The sequence below is a fragment of the Denticeps clupeoides genome, chromosome 2, assembly GCF_900700375.1.
Source record: "Denticeps clupeoides chromosome 2, fDenClu1.1, whole genome shotgun sequence".
NCBI classification, from domain to species: Eukaryota; Metazoa; Chordata; class Actinopteri; order Clupeiformes; family Denticipitidae; genus Denticeps; species Denticeps clupeoides.
The window spans coordinates 32523907-32536831 of record NC_041708.1 but is presented as its reverse complement, the minus strand read 5'-3'; the positions used below and the strand labels follow the sequence as shown (position 1 = coordinate 32536831).

Sequence of the window (12925 nt, the reverse complement as noted above, 5' to 3'; positions counted from 1 at the left end):
AAAAAAAAAACAAAAAAACACGTTGAACTAAACTGACTGGACGGACAGAAAGTGGTGGGAAGAAGTAGAGGGATGGGGGGGGAGTAAACCTTTCTACGTGCAAACACACGAACTCGAGTAAACAAGATAGCGGTCGACGAGGACCGCGCCGAGAACGAGGAGCGAATATCCGCCAGCGCCGCGGCCCCATCCCCCACCCTCTCACAGACACGCTCGGCGCCGTCCTCCATCTTTAATGGAGGCTAAGCGAGCCTAGCCGACACAAGGGCTTCTTTCGCGCGCGCGCACGCACGCACGCACGCACGCACGCACAAAAGCGCCACACGCGAAACGCGCGAGGAAAAAAAAAACCAAAACAACTCGCCGCAAACTCACCAGGCTTCCTCGGAGCGAGTCGCACCGCGACGGGCCAAATCGCGGTAAAGTGTGCAAGAGAAAGTGTTTTTTTGTTGTTGTTGTTGTTGTTGTTTGTGTGTGTAATCTTCCTCCTTTTTAAATTTCCAAATTGGACGCGGAGCGGAACCGCGCCTTTCCGCCGAGAAGCGATCCTAAACTGCCATCTGGTGGCATTTTCCACGAGCAAATGGCGCAATCTTATACCGGAGCGCGACCGCCCCCTGGCGGACAAAAACCGCGGCGCACGCCGTCTCGGTGGAGGGGGGGACGGGAAAAACAACAACAACAACGTACGGCAAACCCATCCAAACGGGCAGAGACGTCGCGATAAACGCGGCACCAGTCCGTCGGTGGAAATATTCAATAGTTTCCACATACGAACAAAAACAAAAAAATTCACATCAGTTTATTAACCGATTACAATCACGCAAGAACCCGGCTCCCAGATACCCGCATAATCAATTCTTTATTTTTGGCACAGCACTTGAACGTAAAGAAAAAGAAAAGAAAGAAAGAAAGAAAGAAAAAAAAAAAAAAACTGTCGGCAAAACGCTTTCGACGATTTGGCCCTCGCGACTCGCCGTAGTCCGCCTCCGCCAACCGAAAACCGTCCTGCGCTAAAAAGAGGCGGGAGTCCGCCGCGCCGTTCGGCTGCGAGTCCGGTGATGGCCGCGCCGCGAAGCCGCAGATGCGCAGCTGGAGCAGGTCCCACGACGCCGCTGCCAAGTTGCCGCCGTTGTCGGTAGACCGTCGCCCCCTCCCGTTTCCCCACCACCCGGCGATGGAGGATTAACCGCGGCTGGCTTATTATTATTTTATTTTTTTCCCCCGTTGCACCTTCCGGTTTCTTTTGTTGCGTCGCCGAAGCGCCACAACTAGAACGGCGTGCTGGTGTGCTAACAGGCTGGCAGTGCGAGTCCCCCCCGCCGCCGCCTGGTTTCATCTTTCACCGGTTCAAGTTCTACGTCGGCGGCGGAGCGGGCAGCGTCCCGCGTTGTCCTCCGCCGTGTGGCGCGGTCGCCGGACATCCGCCGTGCGCCCTCTGACAGAAACGCCGCGGCCAAGGGTTTGATTGGGGCGGGCGGGGGCGAGAAGGCGTCACGCCCGAAAACCAGCGACCCGAGCGAGCGGAGAGAGCGCTGACAGGTGAGTTGGCCGCCGCCGCCGCCGCTCCTCGCACGGAGACGCGCTGGCGCCGAGCGGGCGGTGCTGCGTGTGGCCGGAACTAAAGAAAAAGCGGCCGAAATCGGCCCCTCCGGCGGCGGTGCGAGTCCCCGGTCGGTCGGTGTGAGCGAGTGCAGTGCGGCGTCTAGCTAGCCGGCTAGCTTTTGTTATGGCTGTTGGGGCCTCGGTCCTCGATGGCAACTTGGCCCAGGGGGGAGATTCGTGGCGGCGTGTCGTTGCTTTAATTCCCCCCGAACCCCCCCGGGACGCGTTTGTCATCTTCTTTTGTTGTTTTATTGTTGTCGTTTATTTAAAGTTGAACCGAGCCGTAGCGACCCGAGTTGCGCCGCCGTCACGTGAGCAGCCGGGACGCGAATGTCGGCCAGATTGGGAAGTTCGGTGGGTCACCCCCCCGGGCGACATTCACGGCGCGTTTTGAACAAGCGGAACGCGGCGCCCGGGGCGGGTCTGACGTGCCCTCGTGTAGCCATGCGGCCGCCAGATGCGTGAGCTCCGCAGTTGTTTTGATGGCGCCGGTCCATTGACGTCGGTCCGTGTCCCCGCGGCCGCTGGTGCGGGATTTAAATGCGTTCTCCTCCCTCGAAACGACATGTAAATAACAGCACGAAACTGCCCGGCGCCTCGATCCTGATAAACCCGTGATAAACCCAGGTGGGATCGGGGTTTTTAATCCGTGGTCATGTCATACCTTTACAGGGACATCTATTATCCTTACTTTTGTATACAAAAGCACCACGAGCATTTAATAACTGAGTGGGCACTTAAATATCTTCTTAAATATCATCTTTTGTCTCAATGCATAGTCATATAACCCTTGCTAATACACGCCTGTAATAACTTCATACGGGAACGTATGTACTCATCGTCCTAATGTGTTGTGGGAAACGGTTTCAATAAATCCAATTCCGCCCCAGGTTTCCGGGTGACCAAGAGGGTTCTCTGCAAGGAGGCAAGAACTGGACGGCTCATGACTTCAGACCAGGAAGCAAAAGTTATCAGTGAACCCCAGGTGCAGCAGGCACAGGAAGCCAAGGAGCACGAGATCACACTTTTGGTACGGTATGCTTGCACGTTCATAATTTTTGCAGCGTAGCTTCAGCCGATTACAACTTCGCAAAGATGTGTGTAGGTTATTCCCTTTTGTAGCTCCTCCCAGTCGTACCGGCTGCTCGCCACCGGCCTTCGTGGGGGATGGGACCGGTCTTTGAGTGACAGGACCATGTGCGCACATCGTTCAAATATAAGTGTGCTATTTCGGGCAAGAGGGGGGGGACCCAGACCTCGTGTGGCTTTCTTTTTCTTTCTCTCCAAGGCTAGTGAGAGTAGTGGGGTTTTTTTTTTTTTTTTTTTTTTTTGCCCCCCATTGCTTGGCTCTTTAAATTTATTATACATATTTTTATTTCTAAAATGGGTTGCTGTTTTAGTAAGGAGCTTAATCGGAATCTGGTCAGCGAAAGGACTAGTTTGCTTCAGGCCTCGGTTCTCGAAAGCTCCTCCGCGAAAGAGGTGAGGGAGTGTGCACACGCCGTTGCCGAACTGACCGAAGAGACGGTTCGGCATTACGAGACGGTTGCCGGGGGCATCAGACGCACCTCGGGGCCGACTCCGTGTGCCGCTGAGAAGAACCGGCCGCTACTTCGGTCCGAGCCCGTCGTCCGCAGCCAGTCGCTTAACGTGTCCGACTCTGAACAAGGAGGAGACTCTGCCGAGACGGACCGGGACGCGGAACTTTCAAGCCCTCAAAGCAAGCCTTGCATGAGAGTGATCTCGAACTCGGCGAAGAGGCGAATTGCAGAAAATGCTGCCATGAGAGCGAACTGGTTCAGAGAGATTCCGTCGCAGAACGTCGACATGTCAGAAGCGAGCTGGAGATCGCCTGGCGAGAAGTTGACTGGAGTCAATACTGTTAATACGAATAGAGAACCGCCGGAGAACCGCGTTCTGGAGACCGTGAACGCTGTCCAGCCGGGAACGGAGACGCTGCTGGACACTCTTGTCTCGGCACAGAGGACGTCTGTGCGGTCTGAGGCCGAGGACGGGTGTTCGGTGCTAGTTGGCACTTTGGGCCGCGGCTTCAAGACAAGGACGCAGAGCTTCTACAGTATTTGCTCGATCGATGCGGACGACCTGGAGTTGGAGTCCAGTCAGGAGGGGACGGTTGGCAGGGACCGTCCGCAGCCCTGCGGAGCGTGGACCCAGGCCACAGTGAGCAGGGCGTTGGCCTTGGATGCCGTACATGGAGCTGCGCAGGTAGAACCGTCGCAAGTTTCCGGGCCGCGTTCAGGCGGTAGAGCCCGGTCTTTTACCGAGAATCCCGCTGAGCGTTGCAGCAACGGCTCTGTGATTCGGGACGAGGTTGCCGTTCCCGCGTTAAAACCCCCCAAAGGAAGCGAAAACGACGAAATTAATGTGGCTTCACGTGACCTTAGTGACGTCGGGGCGCACGTGCCCTCGAGTAAGCCTGGTCTGGCTCCAACATGGCCGGAGGCCGAGCGCGGTCGCCCCCTCGCCGCGAATTCGGCTGCCTGCGGGGTGTCCGGTTACGAGCGGCGGTGCGTTTCTCAGAATGGCGGCGCACCGGAAGCGCGTGTCTGTGGTGCCGCCTCGCAGGCGGCGTGCCATTCAAAGGCCGGCGGGACCGGTCCCGTATTACGCGTGACCAGCGATGCTGGAATCGGCCCCGAACCTGGTGAAAATGTGTCCCTTGCCACGTCCCTTGACCCTTCTTCGGTCAAAGGGCTTAATTTGCATCTTTCTGACATTGCCTCTCGTGAAAATGCGGAAAGTCTAGCGAACGCGGTCCTGGCCGAGGCTACGTTTCCAGAGTCCGCACCCGAGGGCCCCACAGAGGGCCGCGAAGACTTCGGCGTCGGCCTTGAGCCAAACAAGGTCCTAGTTACAGGCCACACAGCGCGTGGCTCTTTAAGTCCTAGTGCTGGCCCGAGGAATCGGCATGGCACGCTGAGCCGTGGCGGTCAGGCTGACGCGGTTGTCCAGGCAGAGCTTTGCGGACAGCCGGTGGACGCGCCCCGGACCGACGTGAGGCGGTTCAGCGCGCCTTGTCCGGTCGGTGCAAGCCACGAACGGCATCTTCGGGCAGAAAACGTTCCGTCTGAAACGCCTGAAGGCCGTCTTAGTTCAGCCGCTCGTCCTGGCGTCACTGGGGACTCTCCGGGACGAGGTTCGTGTTTTTCCGCGCGCGTCACCGATTCGCCGCCCCCCGCTTTTCCACCTGCGTCCCTCGGAGAGCCGCAGCAAGCTGACCTCCCGTTTACCGGTGAGCGCTCTGGCAAAAATGGCGGCGTCAAGGACGAGACCCTCGCCCGCCCTCTGGCAGTGGAGGAGAGGACGTCGACGCCCGTCTCGACCCGGCGCTCTGACAACCAGGCCTTTGTAGGATCTAGCGAGCAGGATGCCAAAACAGTGGACGGGGGGGACGGCCAGGCGGTCTCGGATGCTTCCGTCAGCTATGCCCTTGAAGACGCCTCTGGTTTGATGGGATCGTTTGACCCGCAAGTGCTGGGGTTTGAGCTGCGGTCCTCTCAGTCTGGTTCAAGTCGAAGTGAGTCGGTGGCTTCAGCAGTAATGCGTTCAAGCTGTAATGGGGTAGAGTGGCTTCCCGAAACGGCAGAATTGCCTTCGGTTCCAGGTGTCCTGACCTTGGGGCGTGACGTAGAGACCGTCCGGCCGAGCCCGTATTCTCTGTATGATGGAGGCATGAGAGGAGATGCTGAGGTGTCCGACTGCACCTGTCTGTTCGCTGAAAGCACGCGGAAAGACTACTTTGGGCTCCCTGGGAATGATTCAATATCAAGCTGTCCGGTGACCGCCACGAACCTTCCAGAACGCCAGTCTCGGACGGGACCGCTGGATCCAGGGAAGGACGAGGGGAAGCTGGCCACTGTGTTTCCTGTGAGTTGTGTAAGGACGCTGCTCAAAGTCGCCGCGCCCGAGGGGTTTGAAGAACCCGGTCTTGGCGGTGCTTTTGCGGGAGACGGCGCAGCGTTTGGAGATTTTGGCAATGTGGAGCCTGATCAAGTGGACATCCATGCCACCACACCATCTTATGAGATTCATGTACGGAACAGGAGGGGGTTTTCAGCCCCGGGGGACGCTGTGCCAAGTGGCGAGGACGCGGAGGGAGAGCAGGGCATGCTGAACATGGTGTCTGAATTGCTCGGCAAATCTGAACTAAGCGACGATCGAGATGGGAGCCAGTACCTCTCTGTGTGGTCCGGGGACACGGGTCCCGCTTTTCTCCCTGATCCAATGGTTGGCGGTTGTGACATGGTGACCACGTGGGAGCATTTCTCTGACGTCCTAACAGGCAAAGTTGACGAACAGCAGGAAAACAAGGAGAGTTCTCAAGACGTGCAAGGTTTTATGGCTGCTTTTCCTTACAGCCTGTTAGCAGCAGACAGCAGCTGTGTTTGGGACTGGCAGAGTGTGTACAGTGAACTTGTGAGTATGGTGGGCTGCTCTTCCTTTGCTAAGCCATGAATAATATTGTGGTCCAAAAGCTTACATTAACTAAATATGGTGATAAAATATTGCAAAATATTACTCAATATTTTGGGTATGAGATTTCACATTTAATGGTCTATTGTGCTTCATGTATTAATGGGAAATTCTGCAGCAATCAAAAATATCCTGTAGTATACAGTATTTTATAAAATCCTTTTAAAATGTCTGCCAATCATGCCTATGTTTTAAGATTTAGTTTGACTTGAGTGTACCCCAGGGCATAAACGTGGCATAAAATTGCATACATAGGTGGAACAATAATTATCATTTCATCTTAGCAGCATGGGATTATATTATATTTTAAGAATGTTTATAGTTTGAACATGTCCCAGCAGGAGTCCAACAAGGTATCTGACCTGAACCCTAATGCAAAAGCATGGGCCAACCATGCACCTAACCTGGAGGCTTCTGGACTTACCTACTCAAATGCTTTGCAGCCATGGATAGAAGCAGCCAATGGCTCGAATGAGTCTATGATAGAAGGTTTGGCATATTATTGAATATTTTTCTGCACGTCTGTTGTTAATGATTAAGTATGTAGCTTTGTCCGGTTTATTATACATATTCTCATTTGTATTTATTATGGGCATTCTTATAAAGGCTATGAGAGCACCAGTGATCAACCAACCTGGAATGAGGATCACCAGGTGTGCTCTTCTGGAAGAAAGAGTCCACTGTCCAGGTCAGAGGACATGGGAAGTGCTACAACTGAGACCACCCAGGAACCCAGCATGGAAGAAGGTCTGTCTGTTGGTCTTTGTCATTATCATATTAATTTTGATTTTCAGTGTTTTTCTTTGTGTCTACACAAGCATGCTGTAAATCATACATGCCGAAAGCTGTAATTAATGAGTCAGTGTGGTGCGTGTGTCAGATGACTGAGGTCAGATAGCTTCATTTGTTTTCTCATATCAGGTGGGTGTGAGTCCAGCTGCTCCAGTCAGCTAGAGAACCTCAGAGAACAACTGAAGGCGACGCTGGAGTTCTGCCTCTCACGGTCAGTGACTTTTTTTCTTTCTTTTTCCCCAAGTCAGTTAATGCTGAACTCAAGGCTGTGCCATGGTATAAACCTGGGGACTGTGCGACATGGACCAACAACGTCTAGATCAAGGCCTTAAGTCACAAAGGAATGATCACATTATCACTAGTTTTATTTTATATATATATATATATATATCACACACACACACACACACACACACACACACACACACAAATAAGCATATTACCACTAGGGTCCATCTTACTTTTTCAGTATATTCAACTAAAAAGGCTGAGAACGCAGCTGTGTGGCACCATAGTTCACTTTGGTTTGTTGAGTGTTGTTGCTATAAGGCGGGAATTAAGCGGATGAGCAAATAGTGTGATTTGACTGAGGGGAAAAAACATAGAAAGTGAATAGAACCACAATAGATAGACAATGCTACGATCTCATAGTGTCATATTGGCCACCCTTAATTTGGGGGAAACTACTGGGCTAGATTTTTATTTTGCAATAATTCTTAAATTATTTTCTCTTCTCTCCACAGGGAAAATCTTGCCAATGACATGTACCTTATTTCTCAGATGGACAGTGATCAATATGTGCCAATTGTCACCGTGGCCAATCTTGACCAAGTTAAGAAGCTCAGCACTGATGTAGAGCTCATCTCCGAGATTCTGAAGTGTGAGTGAATTTTCATGGGGGTTGGGCTCCTGGAGCTGTTTGTTAACAGGTTTCTGAATTGAGTTGCATGATTAATTTTGACAACACTTTCAATTTCTTTTTGTTAAATAACCACAGCCCTGCCCCTTGTCCAAGTGGATAAGTGTGGAGAAAAAGTAAGACCAAACCAGAACCGATGCATTGTCATTCTCAGAGAGATTCCTGAAACAACCCCCCAGGAGGCAAGTGTTTGTTCATCCTCTCAGCATTTTGGTTCCATGTTTAATTTCCTATGGAAATAAGTATATCTCTTGTAACCCCCCACCTTTGTCTTTCCTATATCTACTCCCTGAATGTGGATACAAAGTCTGTAATTACACTGAATCTAATTCTGTTGAAATATTTTCTTTCCCCGCAGGAAGTTGAAGCGCTCTTCAAGAGTGAAATCCTACCTAAATTTGTAAACTGTGAGTTTGCTTATAATGACAACTGGTTCATCACATTTGAATCTGAGGCAGATGCACAGCAGGTAAGTCTTAGTTTCCTTTTATGGTCTAATTTTTCTTTTTAAATCTGAGGATTTTGTGTTTTTTCATGTTTTTTCCTGTCCTTTTAGGCATACCAGTACCTTCGAGAAGAAGTAAAGACCTTCCAAGGAAAGCCAATCAAGGTGATTTAATCTACTTTTTAATTCTTATTTTTCTTTACAATGTTGTTATTGTTCTAACATTGTAAATGATGTCGTTGTAGGCTCGGATAAAGGCCAAAGCGATTGCCATTAACACTTTTGTGCCAAAGAACGGGTACAGGCCAATAGATGGTTCTGGTGGTGTCCAGCAGCGCTACACGTCATACTACATGCCTCAGCTGTACGGAGCCCAGCATCAGTTCCCTCCTCTCTACAGATTGGTCTCCCCACAGGGTTGGTCCACCACGCAGAACTACATGGATCCCAGCATGGTGAGGGTTTCTTTCTTTTTTTTTTTTGTCCCCAAGATTCTTTGAGAGGGGCAATAATGTCTGTGTAATACTAATAACGGTGGAAATACTTTTGTTAAACATGAGAATTGAGGGTCTGGTTAAGCAGTAATATAAAGCACTTGATTCTGGACATTCTGGGACTATATTTTTGTTCTGTTTCTTGAAAATACCCAGTTTTTGCTGAGCAACAAATTGGCAAATACTATAAACTAGTGTAGCAGGGTTGACGTAGTTGAGTCTCAGTGTTTATGTATTGCATTGTTTACATTGATGCTGTGCTGTGTTGTTCATGCTGCTACCTGTAAAGCTGCAGCATGTTTTTTCTTCCCTATGGTTCAAAACTAACACGGTGCTATTTATTAAACAGGTGACACAATTTTCCAACCCTGGATTCATCAATGGATTCGCCGTGTCTCCGACCTTTAAATCCGCCGCCTCAACACTGACAGCTCGACAGTATCCCTTCCGAAACAGGTGCTGATCCCTCTCCCTTTTTCTTTATTTAAAATTTCACTGTGTTTTTCTGCCCGGAGAGAGCTGTTAACTCACTTTGTAATTTATCTTGACAGAAATCATAACCCCCCCACACACCTCCCAGCTCCAGGCATCGACAGAGTGGGAGTTCTGGACAACCCTGGGCAACTGTGCAGCATCCCCAATGGTGTACGTGCCGCCCAGACCCAGCACTCAGGTCAGAACCGTGCTCGGCTACCTGTAGGGCCAGGCTACCCCAGGAGAGACCAAATTGGAGCTGGACGCCTGGAGCCTAATGGGGCCGAGTACCTGGCCAGCTCTGGACGTGGAAGGTAATGGAGGAAATTATATGTTGTAACCAGGGGGACCAGCAACACTATATCATGTTTGTTGGGGGGGCAGAGGGAGGTGTAACTCTGTATTACTAGTAATACTTATTGCTAGCTTCAGGTAACTTTTAGCAGCCTAAAGTCACCGCCATCAACTTTGGTCTGAATCATTTTGTTAACCCTGTTCAGTGTGTACATTTAATTCATTTAAACACGCAGCCAGTCTTCTGCCAATTCTGCTCCATTTTTTTGTACTTCAGACCACAAGGGTAATTTTTCTTAAAATGTTTCAATTCAGAGTGGCTTTGTCTAAATGTACAGATACCGTTTTTTTTTTTTTTTTCATGACATCAAACCAAGATTTAACTCTGCTCACAGAGTTTATTTTTGTTTCTTAGGAGAAACGTCTATAGTAACAGGAAGAGAAGGGATGAAAAGTTTACAGTAAGTGTTCACCGCATGTCAGATGTTTGAGTTGTGTTTCGCTTGCTGCTCTGCCCTCTTGTAATTGTGGTTGCCGTGTCTCCAGCTTTGCCGCCCGTGTCTCGGCTAAATGTTCTGTGTTTTGCACAGCGGGCGCCCACGCATTCACCGCCTCCTGCCACAGAGCGCCCCCCGTCTCCCAGCTTTGAGCTGGGCGAGTCCAGCTTCCCTCCCCTTCCTGGAGCAGCTAGCCACCTGAAGCCTGATGCCAAGGCAGATGTTCAGTCAGAAAACAGGCTCTCTGACATAGTCAGTGGTGCTATAAAGGACAAGGTAGGTGAACAGTTCATACCTTGTCAGCATTTAAATTAAGACGTTAGTTGTCTCCAGGCGAGCACGGTACAATTCTTTCTTCTGCCTTGGTCTTTGTGTCATTCAACAAGAAGCTAGTTAACAGCCATGTTGTGACTCCTGGGATACCCAAAGAACCAGTGCGGACTGTAACCACTTCACAACCACAGGAAATCAAGCCGCCACTCTCTCCTGTCCACTCCCAAGAGTAAGTTTTGACCTTGAGTTCAGGTGGAAGCATCACCAGCACCCCGCTCCTCATAAACAGTTTCGTGAGGCTCCTTGTCCTATCTCATCTGCAGCTGTCTGAAGGTACCTGTGGAGAGGTCTGAAGAGAAACAGCCCTCTGCAGAAAGAACACCAGCACTCAGTAAGCCATTGAGTAGCCAGTCAGCTTATTCGACAAAGGTAAGTGGAAAAGGAAGACAATGGTCCAAAACACTATGCCAAATTGATCAAGAAAATGTCAGTGTTTCCGTAGTGTTACCTACAGATGGAATGATTGAAGAAACCAGAAAAAAAAAATATTAAAAATTTGCCTGAAGACTGAAGTAATTCTTGGCCTTTTGTTTTGCTTACATAGGAACCTCGGAAGCCCAGCTATGCAGAGATCTGTCAGAGACCGAGAGAGGCACCAACACAGCAGCCTCTAGACCCCAAGTCACTCATCTCTGCTGGAGATAACCTCTCGTCAGGCGACGCTGTCGAGTCCAAATGCAGGGAGGAGCTGTCCAGTGGGTCCAAACCCGCAACAGCTAGTCCCTGAGAGGCGTCAGAATCCCTTCAGGGTTCTATAGAGACCTTGTTGGCAATGCCATTTCCTCCTTGCAGCAACACTGAGGGCTCCGCAGAGACTCGGGCAAAGACGGGAGACCCAAGTCATCTCCCAAGGCGTCAGGGCTGCTCGCATTTCTGTTTTATACTGTCCTCTGTAAGTGTGCACGCACACATACTTCAGTCATCACTGGAATTCAGGGCTTGCAGAAAAAAGCACTTGTGGGTGCATAAGCATTTCATTTTTTTTGTCTATTAATGTTCTAAATTGTTCATTAACATGTTGTTAATTTTTGTTCGTTTTCAAGGACAATGAGACTCATTAACTGGCTGAGCTAGAATGGATTTATTCAAGTTAGATTGGCACAAATTGAACACTTTTTAATGTAGCTGAGTGCTGGTGGTAAGTAGCGGCAATATTGGCTTCAGTGCTGAAAACTTCATTGGGGAATTTTTTTTTTTTTTTTTTTTATGCCCATGTATACTGGTGTGAAATATAAATTATTTTAAAACCGCGGTATTGTTGGCAAACAGCACGGGTTTTCTTTTCCACTGTCTAGCATAAATCATATGAAGGCTGTCCTGCCTGCTGCTGTTCATGGATGAGTTTTTCTTTTCTTTTCTTTTTTTTTTTTTGGATGTTAATTTCTTTCTGTTTACTAATCTGTATATCAGCACTGGAAGCTCTTTTTGTGCTCTATCATTTTAATGCCAGCACACGTTAATACTTTTTTGATCATTTGTACTTAAGTGGTATGATAGCCAGTAAGGTTAATACATTGTCCTGTGTGCATGCCTTCTTTGCTTTTCCTTTGTTTTAAGAATGCGTATTGATTTTTATTTGATTTGTATATGAGCGCCTTACTTTGTTTTGTGATCTCCCCACTCCAGAGCTCAAGACTTAACATTTTGCAAGTCCACAGGGGGTGGAGTGGAGTTGTTTTGGGGGGGTGTTTTTGCGCCTGGCTTGCTTTTTGTCTAGCGTACAATGCTGTTGTCTTGAAATCTTTTTCTCACGCTGATGTGGTGCTATGGGTGGTTCTTCTGTATCCTGCAATGCTATTTTTTGGTGCTGCCATTAAGGAGGGGGGGTGGGGGGTGGAAGCACTTGGTGTGAGCCAATCACCTTTACCCATTTGAAGGGCGTGAAGGAAAGGTGACTGAAAAATCAGCAGCAGGCTATACTTTTTGTAGCTCTTCCTTTTCAACTTCGGCCAGCATTTTGGTGGCACCATCACTGTCGGTATCTACCGGTTTGCTGTTGTAAGTGTTTTTTCTTTTTAAATAGTCAAATGTTACTTCTCATTCCTGTGTTTGAAGCAGAGTTTGGTCTTCGGAAGTGAACTCTGGTCTTTCCTGCCACTGGGACTCAGAACAACACTCTGTGTTCTTTACAATTTTTTATTTTTTTTTGTCCATGTTTATCTTGTTTCCTGAAATAGTTCACATGTAAGTGCTCTGAACTTCTCCCTCTTTAATGTTAAAAAGCAGACATCAATATATAAACTTAGAAAATGTGGGATTCAATGATATTTCAGTTCTTTCAAGGATGTACAAAAGAAACAAACCTGTAGTTTGAAACTTGAATTTATTTGAAATGTGTTGCCTTAACTTACAGATGACTATATAGAAGAGTAGTTTTCCCTCTAATGCCCTACAGTTTCTTCAAAGTGCTTTTTTTTCTCTCCCCCTCCCAAAATGTTTTCATACATTGTCATACTTTTTTTTTTTTTTTTTCTTATACCAAATAGTACATTTGGGATTTAACGTACTGAATGAAGAACTTTGTTTGGCAGTTTTCAGTTTTCTTTGTAAATGCACATGGTTGATACTATTAAATGTG

General features: G+C 48.9%; 2 protein-coding genes across 4 annotated transcripts in view; one reads left to right on the top strand and one right to left on the bottom strand.

Moving 5' to 3' along the window:
- The window catches only part of LOC114769778 (cohesin subunit SA-1-like), a 20047-nt gene extending 19459 nt beyond the window's left edge, over window positions 1-588 (bottom strand). Inside the window, exon 1 of the mRNA XM_028963121.1 lies at window positions 376-588. The gene's annotated coding sequence lies outside the window, so the exon portion shown is untranslated. The remainder of the gene's footprint in view (window positions 1-375) is intronic.
- Window positions 1-12925, top strand: part of larp4b (La ribonucleoprotein 4B) — a 13344-nt gene extending 419 nt beyond the window's left edge. For 2 of the 3 annotated variants that reach the window (XM_028963143.1, XM_028963141.1), the window contains exons 2-17: window positions 2496-2635; window positions 6441-6588; window positions 6706-6846; window positions 7021-7102; window positions 7635-7771; window positions 7889-7992; window positions 8169-8279; window positions 8367-8420; window positions 8501-8710; window positions 9099-9205; window positions 9301-9537; window positions 9933-9978; window positions 10108-10290; window positions 10401-10516; window positions 10611-10716; window positions 10892-12925. In XM_028963143.1, coding sequence (XP_028818976.1) covers window positions 2549-2635; window positions 6441-6588; window positions 6706-6846; window positions 7021-7102; window positions 7635-7771; window positions 7889-7992; window positions 8169-8279; window positions 8367-8420; window positions 8501-8710; window positions 9099-9205; window positions 9301-9537; window positions 9933-9978; window positions 10108-10290; window positions 10401-10516; window positions 10611-10716; window positions 10892-11074 — 2052 coding nt within the window. In that variant the 5' untranslated portion in view covers window positions 2496-2548 and the 3' untranslated portion in view covers window positions 11075-12925. Of the gene's footprint in view, window positions 1-392; window positions 1543-2495; window positions 2636-6440; window positions 6589-6705; window positions 6847-7020; window positions 7103-7634; window positions 7772-7888; window positions 7993-8168; window positions 8280-8366; window positions 8421-8500; window positions 8711-9098; window positions 9206-9300; window positions 9538-9932; window positions 9979-10107; window positions 10291-10400; window positions 10517-10610; window positions 10717-10891 lie in introns of those variants that run through there. The other variant, XM_028963134.1, reaches the window with a different exon arrangement.